Source organism: Leucoraja erinacea, chromosome 5 (genome assembly GCF_028641065.1).
Source record: "Leucoraja erinacea ecotype New England chromosome 5, Leri_hhj_1, whole genome shotgun sequence".
Lineage (NCBI taxonomy): Eukaryota > Metazoa > Chordata > Chondrichthyes > Rajiformes > Rajidae > Leucoraja > Leucoraja erinaceus.
This window is the reverse complement of record NC_073381.1, coordinates 50,520,692-50,535,977: the sequence shown is the minus strand read 5'-3', so window position 1 is coordinate 50,535,977 and position 15,286 is coordinate 50,520,692. Positions and strand designations below refer to the sequence as shown.

The following is a 15,286-nucleotide window of genomic DNA, read 5'->3' as shown; positions in this document are numbered from 1 at the left end:
AGATCAAACTTCGTACTGGTAAGTACTCGTTTAATCTCACTATTTTACTTCGGAGTCACGTGAGTGACTACGTGAAGACTTCAAAGGTCTGTGATTTCAAACCGTGTAACAGTTATATCACTCACTGCCGAAAGATCATCGAGGGAGGAAGTGGTATCTAAAGACCAACGAATTTGTTAGTTTTAAAAAACAAATGTTTATTAACAACAACAAAAAATAGCTCCCCTGGGCTTTAAATTATAAATTTGCGGTTTCTAAAATTCTCTCCGCAAAGACGTCCTTCTCCATCAGCGGTTTGTGGTAGAATTTTTGGAATGTCGATTCCCTTGACCATCCCGCTGCACTAAGGATGTGGTCTAGGGGAACCTGCATCCGATCCGCCGCTGACGTGGACGCTGCCCTGGTTGAATGGGATTTAAAAACATCCGTGTTAATCCCTGCCGTATTAAGGACCTGTTTCAACCATCTGGATATTGTCTGGCTGGTAACCCGTCCAAAAGGCTTTTTATGGCTGACCCATAAGGCTTTCTCTCTCCCTCTAAGAGTTTGGGTTGTGTCTATGTAATCATAAAGGTGGGTCACCACACACAGCCTAGGTTCTGGAGGGTAGGCCCGGAAGATCAACGGGGAGTTGGATATACCTGGCCTGCTCTGTTTAACCAACCCCGGCATGGTAAAAGTAATGGAATCTGGGGTGGTCACCATGTGGTCCAGACTTAACTGATGCAGCGACTGAACCCTCTGAGCAGAGACAAGCGCCATGAGCATGAGGGTCTTGTAAGTGGACTGTTCCAGGCTCAGGGATCCCACCGGAGGCCAACCTCGAAGGTGTGACAATACTACACTAACATCCCACACATGGGTGTATCTAGGTGTAGGGGGTTTGGTGTTATAAATCCCTTTAAGGAGTTTGATAACCAGAGGGTGGGATCCAATACTATGCTGTCCTGTGGGCATAAGGTATGCGGACAGGGCGCTCCGAGCTGCATTGATGGCACTGTAGCTCATCTTTTGGTCATGGTGCAGGTGGGCCAGGAACTCCAGCACATCCGTGATCGAAGCCGTCTTGTAAGATGTCCCTGCTTTCAGGCAGTACTGTTCCCATTTCCTGATGTAGGTCAGGTACTGTTTCTTGGTGGAAACTCGCAGGGATGCCGACATGGTGGTGATTGTTCTCTCTGATAACCCCAATCCCTGGTAAGGTCTGTTCAGAATCTGGAAACCAGGAGGTTCAATTTTTGATGGCATGGATGACTTATGCCAGTTACCGGGTGAGTCAATAATTGGGGGTGGTTGTGAAGGACCATAGGTGTCTCTACCACCATGTCGTGGAAAATTGGGAACCATGGTTGGGTAGGCCAGTCGGGTACGACCAGAATGCCTGAGGCTGAGTCAGCTTGAATTTTCTGGAGTACCCGACTGATGAGGCAGAAGGGAGGGAAAGCATAGAAAAAGAAATTTCCCCAATCCAGCGTGAAGGCATCTACCGCTGCTGCCTCTGGGTCTGGTTCCCAAGCCACATACATGGGTAGTTGGTGATTTAGTCTAGACGCAAACAAATCTATATCTGGCGTACCATATTGCTTAACAATTCTAGCAAATAGTTTCGGGTCCAACATCCATTCGATGTTGTCGTTGAATTTTCGTGACCTGGTGTCCGCCACTGAATTTAGCTTGCCTGGTAAATAGGCAGCTGATAGCCAAATATGTCTCTCGACACACCATTGCCAGATTATAGTAGTCAATTTGTCGCATGATACTGATTTTATGCCACCCATGTGCTGGATGTAAGATACCGCCGTTGTGTTATCAATCATAATCCTAACATGCACATGCCGCATATCAGATGCATATGCTTTTAGCCCATAAAAGGCGGCGAGCATCTCCAAGAAGTTAATGCCCAGTGTTTGTAGTAGCGATGCCTCTGAGTTAGTCCATCTGCCACCTGTGCTGTCTATAGAGTTAGTAGCTCCCCAGCCTAAAGCACTGGCATCCGTTGTAATGGTTATGTTAGGATTGGCGACGGCGATAGGACTGTGACTGTGCCAAATGTTATCACCCACCACTGAAGTTCTGATCTGGCTTCAGCGGGTAACTCCATTTTACGGTCATAATGCCCCCTATTAAGACGTAATGCATGTGTCCTTGCTCTTTGCAAATTTTGATAATGCAAGGGCCCATATTGGGCAGCCGGGAATGCTGCTACTATAGTACCAATGACTCTGGCTACGTGCCGTATCCTTGGTTGCGGTATTGCAATTAAATGGTTACAGGCTTCTGTAAGTGTAACTTTTTTGTCTCTGGGCAGAGTGACAGTCATATGGATAGTGTCAATAGTGAAGCCTAGGTAATCCATGTTAGTAGTAGGCTCCAATATTGATTTATCTGGGTGTAGAATGAATCCCAAAGTTTCAAGGAGTTGTTTAGTGGCTAAAACTCCTGCGACAGCTAGTTCCCTTGTTCTCCCTAATATGAGAACATCGTCCAGATAGGCCACGACTAAATGTTTTTGTTCTCTCAATTTTTTCATGGCCACTTTAAGAATTTTTGTAAATAATCTGGGAGCTGTCGTTAAACCATTGGGCAATGCTCTATACTGCCATAGCTGGCCCATCCAGATAAATTTCAGATATTTGTAATAATCCTTATGAATGGGTACTAAATAGTAAGCATCCTTGATGTCTATGCTTGCCATGTAGTATCCCTTGGAGATCAGTTGTCTGGCAGTGACAAATGTCTCCATTTTGAAATGTTGATACTCAACAGACTGATTAAGTGACGTCAAATCAATAATAATACGACATCCACCATCTTTCTTGGATTTGAGAAAAATATTCGATACAAATTCCTGCGGCTCGTGTGTGGTCATTTCTATGATGCCTTTAGCCACGAGCCTGTCTAGTTCAGCTTGTCCTTCTACCTTCTCTAATTCTGAGGGAAGGAATACCCTTTGGGGCATGTGCTGAACTGGCGGTTCTATGCCTGGTTTGAATTCAATTTTGTATCCACTGATGCTGTTGAGTATAAACTTGTTGTTAGTAAGGGAGCACCAAACATGCTTGAAGAACCTCAAACGCCCTCCTGTTAACACAACACCCTTTGTCTGTGCATGTTGGCAGGAACCAGACCCACCTACCTCCATGTTTATTTGTGGGGGCGTTTCCGATGGGTTTGGCCCGAGGGTGTCCGTGTTGGTGCTGCGGTGGGGCGGCGCATCTTCCCACGGCTCCGCCCTGGGCCCCGCTCTAAAAAAGAGCTCTGGGGGTAGTGGGAGGCGGTCACCAGGCTTTCACCAGCTCGGTACCTACTGGTGGATGCCGAGGCGTGCTGCCAACTGGGTGTCTTCACCCTGCTCGGTCCTGGCGCTGCCCTCATGAGGCCTACAGGTTTGGCCGCCTCTTCCAATTCTTTGAGTTTCTTGGCCAAGTCTGCTCCAAATAGCAGCGCCTCCCGTTCCGGCGCTGGAGCTTTGCAGAGGCCCGCGTATTTGGGATTGAGGGCAGGCCTGATGTTATCCCGCCGTAGGCTGTTGAGCTCGTACGTAGTGTTGCACATCAACGCCAGCGCATCCTGCTGGGGTATGGAAAGCTCTTCGTTACCGACGGACCGAGCAAAGGCGGTGATGGCTGCAGTGTGGAGCTTCAGGACCCGCTGCATTTTTACATCCTGAGTCCTGATCTGCTGCCCCAGCTGGTTCCATATTTGCCCGTTGACAGTTTTCACCCGCAGCGCCTCGCAATTTTCTGGCGCTGTATAGGTGTCAAGGGCCTGCTGAACGACCTTCTCCTGCAGCGGCTTGTTGGAAAGCCTATTGATACTGGCCACCATTCTAGGTGGTAGTACCATCCCGGTCGTTGGGGGCGCTGCGTACCGACCGACTACACCCAGTAGCTCTTCTTCCAGCTCGCCCGGCATACTTATGTTGTCGTCCGCCTGCCCTTGTGATAGGCCAGCCCAGTCCTGGCCTCCCTTACTGCCCTCGAACAGAGAGGGTACAGAAGGGTGTGGCGATGGTATGGAGGAGGCCAAAGCCCGTCCTCCTTGGAGATGCCTAGCCTGCATCTCCTCATTGATCATCTGCTCCAGGAGCTGCCTCATGCAGCTGATGCGGGCGTCTCCCCGTTTCGCCGGTGGAGAGCGTTCCCGTTCCTCCGACGAGTCGGAGGACACCGGCCGGTCAGTTTTGCGGGTTGCCTTCCTCCCTGTGCGGGGCGTCGAAATCGGCGGCACAGGGAGCGGCTCGGTGTCGGGTGAGCGGGAGCGTTGAAATAGCTCCTCCGCTACTGGTGGCTGCCGCCCAGATATAGACCCCTCCTCGGGTGGAGTTGGGCAGGCAGTCCTTCTAGCTGGTCGCTTTCGGGTGGCCATAATTTTCTCACCGTTGAGCGACTCTGTAACACAAAAAAAGGCACTTACCTGAGGTCTTGTCTTTATGCTGCCGCTGGAGAGCCTGGCTCCAGCTGCTGCCGCTGTTGCACTGCTGACGTAATGCCGCGCCTGCGCGCTGGGTGGGTTCTTCACGTAGTCACTCACGTGACTCCGAAGTAAAATCATATTTAAATTATAATTAATTTGCCCATATTTTTCAAAATAACAGAAAATTAAAGGGGAACACTTTGAAGGATAGATGGAATTTGAGATGTAATACGCCCAAGATTTGCTTATTACTACCACTACATGGTAAAAGCTGGGCAATTGGATGAAAATGCTGCAATTCCACTGTTTTGGAAAGAGATAAATGAGACAAGATTTTTAATATTGATTTCTTTTTGGCGAAGTGAACATAAAAGGTTCCTACTTGAAAAGTGGCCTTTTAAATGTTGAACACTCCAAAATAAGTTGTCTTTTTTGGAAAAGGTATCAAGTAAAGCAGTAAGATTGAAATGGGGAAATACATATATTTCAATAAGTATTTGTATTATTAGTGTAATTATTTTGTGTATATGTTCAACAGTAGTTCATGCCAGTGCTTTAACTTCATAGGACCAACATAAAAGCAAATGTTTGTGGCTGAAATGTTTAAATTGACTTGTTTCTTTGCAGCAGTTCATCATCATCATCCACTACATCTCTTGCTTCACCGAAAATGAGTTTCACTGACTGGGGGGTTCCTCAGTCCAGCAGGCTCAAATACCGCCAGGTCTTCAACAGCCTTGATAAATCCATGAGTGGTTTCCTGTCAGGTTAGTGAAGTATATGTGCTAGTATTGACAAATCGTTTTCTTTGCTGCACACTTGGTGTTGGTGATTTGATTGTGGGGCAGAAGATATCATTAGAGGGGTAGAAGTGATGCAACAGCTGTACAAGACTGGAGGCACAAGAAACTGCAGATGCTATAATCGTTTGCAGACTGGCACATCATGACAATTCTCCATTTGATGACATGAAACCCCAACGAGACTGGACACTGATTTTTCATCTCCAGGTGGAATTTGGAGGTGGAGCCAAGTCCAAATCTGTCAGTAAATTCAGACTTCTGCAACTGGAAGTGCATACAAAGAAATCCAGGGCAATCTGCCATTTAAATGTTCTGTGACACAATCAGCATCGTCATCACTGAATCATACATAACTTTGGAATATAATTTAAACTCGGCCCCAGACACTGGATAGAATGCAAGGGAGAAGTTCCACCATGCCAGGAGAGAAAACACATTTGGACAGGTATGTAGATAGGAAAGGTTTAGAGGGATATGGGCCATAAGCGGGGTGGTGGGACTGTTTCTGTTCTATTGGCTCTATGACTGAGTGATAGTGGAGGGATTTAAGAGGCCGTTAGGCACATGAATATGCAGGGAAGGAGGAGACATGAATCATATGCAGGCAAAAGGGCCTGTCCCACTTGGCGATTTTATTCAGCGACTGTTGGCATAATTGACTGACGTATCAGGGTCGCCAAAAGATTTTGAACATTTCAAAATCCTGCGGCGTCAAAAAAAAATGTTGTGACACTTGAGGAAACGCTGCACGTCAATACTTTCTCGGCGACCTGATTCGTCAGTCACTGAAAAAACTTTCGGCAGTTGCCGAAAAAATCACCAAGTGGGACAGGCCCTAAAGGAGACTAATTTAACGGCATTGTGTTCGGCAGAGACATTGTGGGCCAAAGGGCCTGGTCCTTGACTGTAGTGTTCTATCGACATTCTCGGACTTTATCTTCACTAAATGTTGTAACCTTTATCCTTTTATCTGTATACTGTGGATGGCTTGATTGTAATCATGTATAGTCTTTTACTTGACTGGATAGCATGCAGCAAAAGCTTTTTACTGTGCCATGGTACACATGACAATAATGAACTAAACTATTCGGATGCAACTGTTTAATTTAATTTAAAGATGCAGCATGGAAACAGTCCCTTCGGTCCATCAAGTCCTCGCAAACCATCGATCACCTGTTCCCACTCATTCCATGTAATTCCACTTTACAAACTAGGGGGGAATCTACAGTGGCTAATAAAACTACAAATGCACACATATTTGGAATGTGGGAGGAAACCCACGCAGTCATAGGAAGAGTGTAAACTCCATACAGAGAGAACCTGAGGTTAAGATGGATCCAGGGTCTCTGACACAGAGAGGCAGTTGCTCAATCAGCTGCACCACTGTGCTGCCTCATGCACTTAAACTCAGAATTTTGGCACCTACATAGTGGTCTTAAGTCCACTTGAAATTAGACAGTAACATATTCATCCCTTGCTAAACATCAAGATGCAATAGTAATTTAAATTCTGTAAATTTACAGGGCCAAATAGTTATGACAGTGCTAATTAGACAGTTTTGATCAGAAATAGTACAGTGTAAACGATGAGGGTGAACTTATTAGTTGTGTAGCTGTAAGTATAATGTACTAGCCTGCTAATAATTGGAATTTATTTTTAGGTCCACAAGCCAAGAATGCTCTTGTTCAGTCCAACCTGTCTCACAATCAATTAGCCACAATATGGTGAGTGTTGTTGTGATTAAGCATTATTTTCATAAATTATTTTGGGTCGGGTCTTCAAACATAATTCAAACTATTAATTGATGATTATTGTGTAAATTAACCTATTGCATGATTTAACTGACTATGATTTTGGAACTTTTTTGTTTACAATAAAGAAAATTGCAACGAGTGTGGTAGTATTTGAGAAATTTGCTGACAACAACTTTAAGAGTATTTATCAGTATTTGACCTTAGATGGTAATTTAAATGCAAAAATACTTACCAAAGTGTTGAATGCTGGAGCTGGAAATGCAAAGCGCCTGATGAGGTGGATATTTCTCTAAGGTTAATAAAGCTTAAATGAGTGGAAGAAGGTTTTAGAGGCACAAGAGACTGTTGATGCTGGAATTGTGACCCTGACTCTGCAGGTCACACAGCACCTATGGAGGGAATGGACAGATGACATCTGAAGAAGGATCATGGCCAGAAATATAATGTGTCCATTTCCCCCCACAGATGCTGCCTGACCTGCTGAGATCCTTTGGCACTTTGTTTTTTGCTTTTAAAAGAATCATATGAGGAAATATAATAGTCAAACAGCCAGATGCAGGCGCTCCAGTCCAATTGTTTCACTCCCCCCCCCCCCCTCTCCCCCCCTCTCCCCTCCCCCCCCCCCCATCTCCCCCCCTCCTCCCCCCCCCCTTCCCCCCCCCCCCTCCCCCCCCCTCCTCTCCCCCCCCGCTCCTTGCTCGCAGCCCGGCCGGCCGCACGGCTCCCCTCCCCTCTCCCCCCTCTCCTCCTCTCCCCCTCCTCTTCTCTCCCCCTCCTCTTCTCCCCCCCCCCTCCTCTCTACCATCCTCCTCCCCCCCCCTCTCCCCACCTCTCCTCTCTCTCCCCCCCCTCTCCTCTCCCCCCTCCCCCCCCCCCCCCCCCCCCCCTTCCCCCCCCCCCCCCCCCCCCCCCCCCTCTCCCCCTCCCCCCCCCCCCCCCCCCCCCCCTCCTCTCCCCCCCCCCCCCCCCCCCTCTCTCCCCCTCTCTCCCCCCCCCTCCCCCCCCCCCCCTTTCTCTCTCTCTGTCCGTCCCCCCCCTGTGTGTGGGGTGGTTAGTGTGTGTGTGACGCCACAGGCCGCCCCCTCAGCAGAATCGTGAGTTGAGGGGTTGGGACCCAACGGGTCCCACTTGGTCTAGTAACTATTAAAAGTTTGATCTTAGATGTGTGTGGGTGTGTGTGTGTATAATCATACTGCTCGAAAAAACGACTCTCTAACGGTAAAAAATTTACATATTCCTGTAGAGTTTTATCCTGTTGTCAAAAATCGCCTTTTTTGAAAAATTCATGCATTATTTCTTGTTATTAATCAAAATGTTCAAATATCTGAAGAAACTTGGAAAAAAATAACAGCTAATTCCCTGTGCTTACAGCTGTGACGTCACAATGGGATTGTAGCCCTGCTCGCAATATTGTTGCTATCCAAGTACACTGAGTTCTGCTAGCCCTAGCAAGTGCAAATGCATTTTTTTAAAGTCACAGTACACCGAGTCCTGCTAGCCCTAGCAAGTGCAAATGCATTTTTTTAAAGTCACAAATGACAGGGTGCATAAGGCACCACTGCTAGTTGTTGTTATGGGAATGGAATATTGCGTTGGGGAATGGGTTGCGTTGGGGGACCAGGCCTCCCGTGTGACAGGGACCCAGGGTCCCACTTGGTCTAGTTATAATTTAAACATGTGAAGAATTAAATAAAATACCAGAGTAAAAGTAGGCTACAGACTTTTGGTTTTTGAGAAGAGCTACTATTCATGGAAAAAAAGCTGTTTTTGTGTCTGACTGTGGCAGCTTTGACAGTCCGGAGTTGCCTTCCAGAGGGAAGTGCTTCAAAGAGTTTGTGGCCAGGGTGAGAGGGGTCAGAGATGATCTTTCCCGCTCGGTTCCGGGCCCTTGCAGCGTACAGTTTGTCGATGGGGGGAAGGTTGCAGCTAACAACCTTCTCGGCTGATCGAACGATGCGCTGCAGACTCCGGATGTCATGCTTGGTGGCTGAGCCAAACCAGACCATGATGGAGAAGGTGAGGCCAGACTCTATGATGGCAGTATAAAACTGGACCATCATTGCCCGTGGCAGATTGTGTTTTCTCAGCTGTCGCAGGAAGTACTTCCTCTGTTGGGCCTTTTTGATTGACCTCCCATCTCCAAAATGAGATGATGGCCTCCCATTTAAGGTCCCTGGAGATGATGGTTCCAAGGAACTTAAATGACTCCACAGATGTGATTGTGGTGTTATTGATGGGAGTGGGGGAGGGGGAGCTGTCCTAAACTCTACAATCAATTACACTGTCTTAAGAGCATTGAGCTCCAGGTTGTTGTGATGGCACCAGAACGCCATCACTTCCTGTCTGTAGGCAGATTCCTCCCCATCCTGGATCAGTCCAATCGTCCGCAAACTTGAGAAGCTTGATAGAGGAGCCTGTGGAGGTGCAATCGTTGGCGTAGAGAGAGTAAAGGAGAGGGGAGAGTATGCAGCCTTGCAGAGCTCCTATGCTGAGGGTCTGCATGTCCGAGATGTGCTTATAGTTACAGAAATGATTTTGGAGGATTTTGCCAGTCAGGAAAATGCGACACAGCTTTTTCATGGAGGGGACCTGGTGCGAATTGTAGTTTCAGTGGAAGATGGGTGGGTTGCAACTGAAATTGTGACGATTAAAAGTGGGAAATAGGCAATGGGGAAGAAATGGACTTGGTGTCTCAATCCAGTTGAACTGGTTGGTTCAGCCTAAAACAATTGCTGGGTGGGGTAAGAATTCAGTGGCAAGGATAATGGGATTAGCCTCAGGGACTCAAGCTGATTGTGTCTGGTTTCCCAATGTTTAACTTTTAAGAAGCTGGTGGCTCATTCATGTTGACCTCAATACAATGAATGTTTTGTAAGAGCGAGATCTAGGAGTTGTCAACATTTACCTGCAAATGGAATTACATCAACATTCTTCCCTATGTTAGAGTGGTGACCAAGTAGAAATGTCCAATTAACGTGGGAATAGTGAATATTCCAACCTTGGGTAACGCTTTTTTTTCTTTCAATGTTAAAATTGGCCATTTTTGCCTGTCATCATTATGTCTTAACATAAAGTGTAATCAGGTAGCATTTGGGGAGGAAATGGACAGGCAGATTTTGGGTTGGGACTGTTCTTCAGACTGAAAAACTCAGAACTCAGCCTAATCCGCCTAGTTCTTCCAGCACTTTGTTTTGTGCAAGATTCTGGCATCTGCAGATTCTTGTCATCAGTTTGCCTTAGTTTTATTCTCATATTAATAGATGTTTAAAATCATGAGAGGAATAAATCGGGTAGATGCACAGCATATCTTGAGAGGTAACTTTTTCACACAAAGGTGGTGGGTGTATGGAACAAGCTGCCGGAGGAGGCTAGGGCAATCCCATCGTTTACGAAACAGTTAGACAGGTACATGGATAGGACAAGTTTGGAGGGATATGGACCAAACGCAGGCAGGTGGGACTAGTATAGCTGGGACATGTTGGCCGGTGTGGGCAAGTTGGTCTGAAGGGCTTGTTTCCACACTGTATATCACTCTATGACTCTGTATTCTGGCCTGCTGTTAGCAACACAAACCAACTGCCATTTCCAGGTACTTTATCTCACCCCATTCAGAGATTCTTTTTGTTCCACCCAAACCTCCTGCACCAACCCTGCTACTGATAAATAGCTAGACTTGTCGCATTCCCAGTTCTGATCAAGATTCCAGGACTTGAAACATTCATTGTTTCTCTTTCCATGGATGCTGCCTGAACCAAATAATTACAGCAATTTCTGATTTAATTTTAGATTTTTAACATCTGCAGTTTTAGATTTGCAGAATATTTAAAATCACTCTTCTACTTGTCTTTTATGATTTGGATGAGAGCGTACATGGCATAATTAGTAAATTTGCAGATCACACTAAAGTGGGTGGTATTCTAGATAGCGAAGATGGTCGTCATAAATTGCAGCAGAACCTTTTTTGGTTGGGCTTGTTCCTATGCCGAACTGTTCTCTGTACAGTGCACTGCCCACTACAATACAATACAATACAATACAATACAATACGGTTTATTTGTCACATTGCACAAAAAGTGCAAGTGAAATGGATATGTCAGCAGCGATACAATGATAAAGAGCACACACAAAAACACAATAAAAATTTAACATAAACATCCACCACGGCATTCATCACTGTGGTAAAAGGCACACAATTTGGCCAATCCTCCTCCATTTTCCCCGTGGTCGGGACCTCAACCCTCCGCAGCCGCCGCTGCGGGCGTCCAGATGGTAAGGACAAGGTACGAGTCCAGGTAAGTCCAGAGTCGGCTCTTCCCCACCGGAGACAGCGGCTTTAAGTTGGTGTAGGCCGCAGGCCGGCGGCCGAAGATTTAAAGTTCCCTCCACGTCGCAGCCAGAAGCACCACAGACTGCAGGGCCGGGGGTCGAAGCTCCCCTCCAGGGGTGATGTTAAGTCCATACCGCGCCCGCGGTAGAAGTTGGCCGCGGGCCGGCAGTGATGGCTTCTTCTTACCCCGGGTCCCCCACGAGGGATCCCGGGCTGTAGACGCCGCGCCAGCTGGAGCTGTGCAGACCACGGCTTCAGGCTGCCGGCTGCTGCGGGCCAATGAAACGGAGCGTTCCCCTCCAGTGAGCCCCAGCGAGGGCTTGCCCGCTCCGCGTTGACAGTCCACGCTGCACCCGCCGCCGGAGCCCCGAGCCCCGGGCGCGTCTCCGGGAAAGGCCGCGCCGATCCTCGCTGTTAGGCCACGGGGGAGGCGACCTGGAAAAAGTCGCCTCTTCTTGGAGGAGGCGACCGAAACGGTTCCCCCCACACCACCCCACATCACCCCCCACACAAAACACACAAAGAAACATTAAAAACATACTTTAAAACATACTAAAAAATAAAAAAAAGTTGAAAATAACTAACGCGCTGCTGACAGGGCTGCCACCATTGCAGCGCCCCCACCGACCGACTATCATGCATTACAGTAAAAGCAGCAACCTTTGTGGGGGTAGGGGGAGGGTGGTGTTCTGGGATGGGGGGGGGGGGGGGGGGGGAGAAGAAGACAATATTGCTTGAAATTCAGATCAGAATGGTTCCTGGACTCTTGATTTTTAGTAATAGGTTACAGGAATTTAAATGAAGGGAATTGGATTATTCCAAGAGGCATTACCAACCTATAGCCGAACGGCACCGTTTTATTTTATTTTAAAAGAATATAGCAGTAATCCGTGGGACATATTATGTAAAATCAGCAATTATCCACCTCGCTCAGAGAATTAATCGTTGTCAATTGGCCAAAGTAAAAGCATGTCTTAATCTTCCTTGATCACACTGTTAAATTTCAGGAACCTGGCAGATGTTGATAAGGATGGGAAACTCAGAGCGGAAGAGTTTATTTTAGCAATGCACTTAATTGATGTAGCAAGGTCTGGTCAGCCTCTTCCCATCACTCTACCCCCAGAACTGACACCTCCTTCATTTAGGTAAGTAGTTCTCTGTTCCTTGGTATGCTTGCACGATCCTTGTATTTTGGGTTCCACACCATTTAATTCTCTTTAGGATTAGTTTAGTTTATTCTTGTCACATGTACAGAGGTACATTGAAAAGCTTTTGTTTGTGTGCTATCCAGTGAAAGAAAAGACTATACATGATTACATCCAAGCTGCCCACAGTGCACAGATAAAAAATGAAGGGTACAAGATTAAGTGCTGTGCTGTGCTAAATGTGGTATGTTCCGAGAATGTGAATAATCATTAACAATCAATTCAAGAATTCCTTTTCACAATATATTAATCTAAAAATCCAGCAACGTCTGTCTGTTGAAAAAGTTGTCTTTTCTCATATAAAGATAAGGACATGGCTAAAGTGCAGTAGAAAATGGGCTTAGCATTATTTAAACTGATAATCAGTCTATGTTGTCAAAGTTAAAAAAAATGAGTGTGCAAAATATAGTGGATATATTACAGCAGGGAATAGGGAGTGTTTCCCATGACATTTTGTTTAAACTGGTATTTGGGGGAGTGGTTGCTCATGTAATTCCTTCTGCTCCCCAACACTCATCTTTCTATCACCTAATTTATGCTTCAACTAACTATAGAGAACTAGCTTTAAAAAAAATTGGACATATTGGCTGAAAATTACCAATAATTTAAATGTGATTTTGAAAATCTAGAAGTCTATTTGAAATCTAGTCTTTTTATATTCTAGTCCTCTCGAAATAAATGCTAGCATTGCAGGGCAGCACGGTGGTGCAGCGGTAGTTGCTGCCTTACTGAGCTGGTAGCACCAGAGACCCGGGTTCGATCCTAACTATTGATACTGTTTGTACGTTCTCTCCATGGATTACCTCCGAGATCTTCGGTTTCCTCCCACACTACAAAGGCTTACAGGTTTGTAGGTTAATTGGCTTGGTATAAGTGTTGATCAGCCATGATCACAGTGAATGGCGGTCTGGCTCGAAGGGCTGAATGGCCTACTCCTGTACCTATTGTCCGTCTAGTTAATTGTCCCTAGTGTATGTAGGATAGTGCTAATGTGCAGGGATCGCTGGTCGGTACGGACTCGGTGGGCCGAAGGGCCTGTTTCGCCTTCATTACTACCGATACGGTTTGAAAAGTTGCCCTTCTGGTTCCTTTGAAATCTTTCTGTTCTCACTTTAAACCTATGCCCTCCCGCTCTTGATTCCTCTGCCCTGGAAAAAAAATTATGTGCAGTCACCCTATGCCCTGCATGATCTTATACACCTCTATAAGATCACCCTTCAGCCTCCTACACTCCAAGGAATAAAGGTCCAGCTTGCCCAATCTTCCCTGTAGCTACGGTCCTCGAGTTCTGGCAACTTCTTTGTAAATCTTCTCTGCACTTTTTGCAACTTAGTGACATCTTTCCCACAGCAGGGTGATTAAAACTGAGCACAATACTCCTCAGCCTCAACCAACGCTCCCCTATAATCTTTGGCCTCAACAGCATTCAATACAGCTGTAACATAAAGCCCCAACTTGTATACTTCCCTGACAGGCCTCTTGCCCTCTTGCTTTGAAATAAATGCAATTAAATTACAGTTTATCCTTGCTCCCTGCCCCACTTCTGCCACATACCTGTTGCTACTGCTTTCCCTAGAACAGCCATTTCTCCCTCCCCCCAACCCCCCCAACATTATTCAAAGGGGTGTACTTGTTTTTGAGGGGGGTAGTAACAAGAGATTGCTGTATTCTCTGCCTACACCTTTTCCCTTTCCTGGTAGTCACCCATCTAGCTTCTGCCTGCATCTCCTCCATCACGAAAACTCATATTGATGAAGCTGTCAACAGCCCAGACTATCTTCATTATGTCTAACTCCAGTTCCTTCATTGAATCTGTCAGGAGCTGCAGCTGGGTGCACTTCCCATGGGTGTGGTTCCCAGGGACACTGGACATTACTCAGAACTTTCACATCCTGCAGGAGGAGTATTCCATTGCTCTAACTTCTATTTTCACGGCTAAAGAAGAAACGGTGAAAGAAAAAATATCGTCTTACTTTTTACCTCCACTTAGCCTCTCAAGTCAAAGCCTTACCACTTACCCTCAATCACAGCACTTCATCTCAGGCACTGCCACTCCCACAGATACAGCATTCATTCAAGAACTGGAATTTAGAGTTTAGAGATGCAGCATGGAAACAGGCCCTTCGGCCTACCGAGTCCATGCCGACTATCGATCATTCCTTCACACATGTTCCAACTTTCTCATCCAGTTCCTACACATTAGGGACAATTTACAGAGGCCAATTAACCTACAGACTCCTCTGTCTTTGGGCTATGGGGGGGGGGGGGGGGGGGGGGGGGGAGGGGCAGGAGCTCAATCAGCTGGACTGGGAATATGGATTTTTTAAAGATATATTTCTACAATGATCCGAACCAGCAGCATATTCTATAAGAGAAATCCTTTCCAGTTACTTCTGTCCTGACCCAGACCAATGGTAGGTGGTGGGACCTGGAATGCTTTTGAACAGTTTCAGTTTAAACATGATGCTGAAAATGACAGATGCTGCATTTAAAGTTCAGTAATACTTCTTATAATAGTAGATGTCCAATTTTCTTTATACTTCCTGCACCTGACTTGAATTTTTATGGAAGAAATTTAGTTTCCAAAAATCTAATGAAGTAGTTCTGATAAATCCGCACAAATACCATTTGCAACATTAGCTGCATGATTTGGGAAAGATTGATTTTTACATGTTTTTTTTTCTTTTAGATCAAGCAAATGGGGTGAAGGAATAAATGGAACACAACCTCAGTATCAGGAAATAGCAGAGGAAATCCAGGAACCCCAGAAAAAGTCACCTG

General features: G+C 46.3%; 1 protein-coding gene across 9 annotated transcripts in view; it reads left to right on the top strand.

Annotated features, from left to right (window-relative positions):
• Window positions 1-15,286, top strand: part of LOC129697234 (intersectin-2-like) — a 160,445-nt gene that overhangs the window by 61,157 nt on the left and 84,002 nt on the right. For 8 of the 9 annotated variants that reach the window (XR_008723475.1, XM_055635583.1, XM_055635581.1 and 5 more), the window contains 4 exons: window positions 5,044-5,183; window positions 6,880-6,943; window positions 12,308-12,445; window positions 15,195-15,286. Coding sequence is in view for 8 of the 9 variants with exons in the window: in XM_055635583.1 (XP_055491558.1) it covers window positions 5,044-5,183; window positions 6,880-6,943; window positions 12,308-12,445; window positions 15,195-15,286 (434 nt within the window). In the remaining variant the exon portion in view is untranslated. The remainder of the gene's footprint in view (window positions 1-5,043; window positions 5,184-6,879; window positions 6,944-12,307; window positions 12,446-15,194) is intronic. The other variant, XM_055635580.1, reaches the window with a different exon arrangement.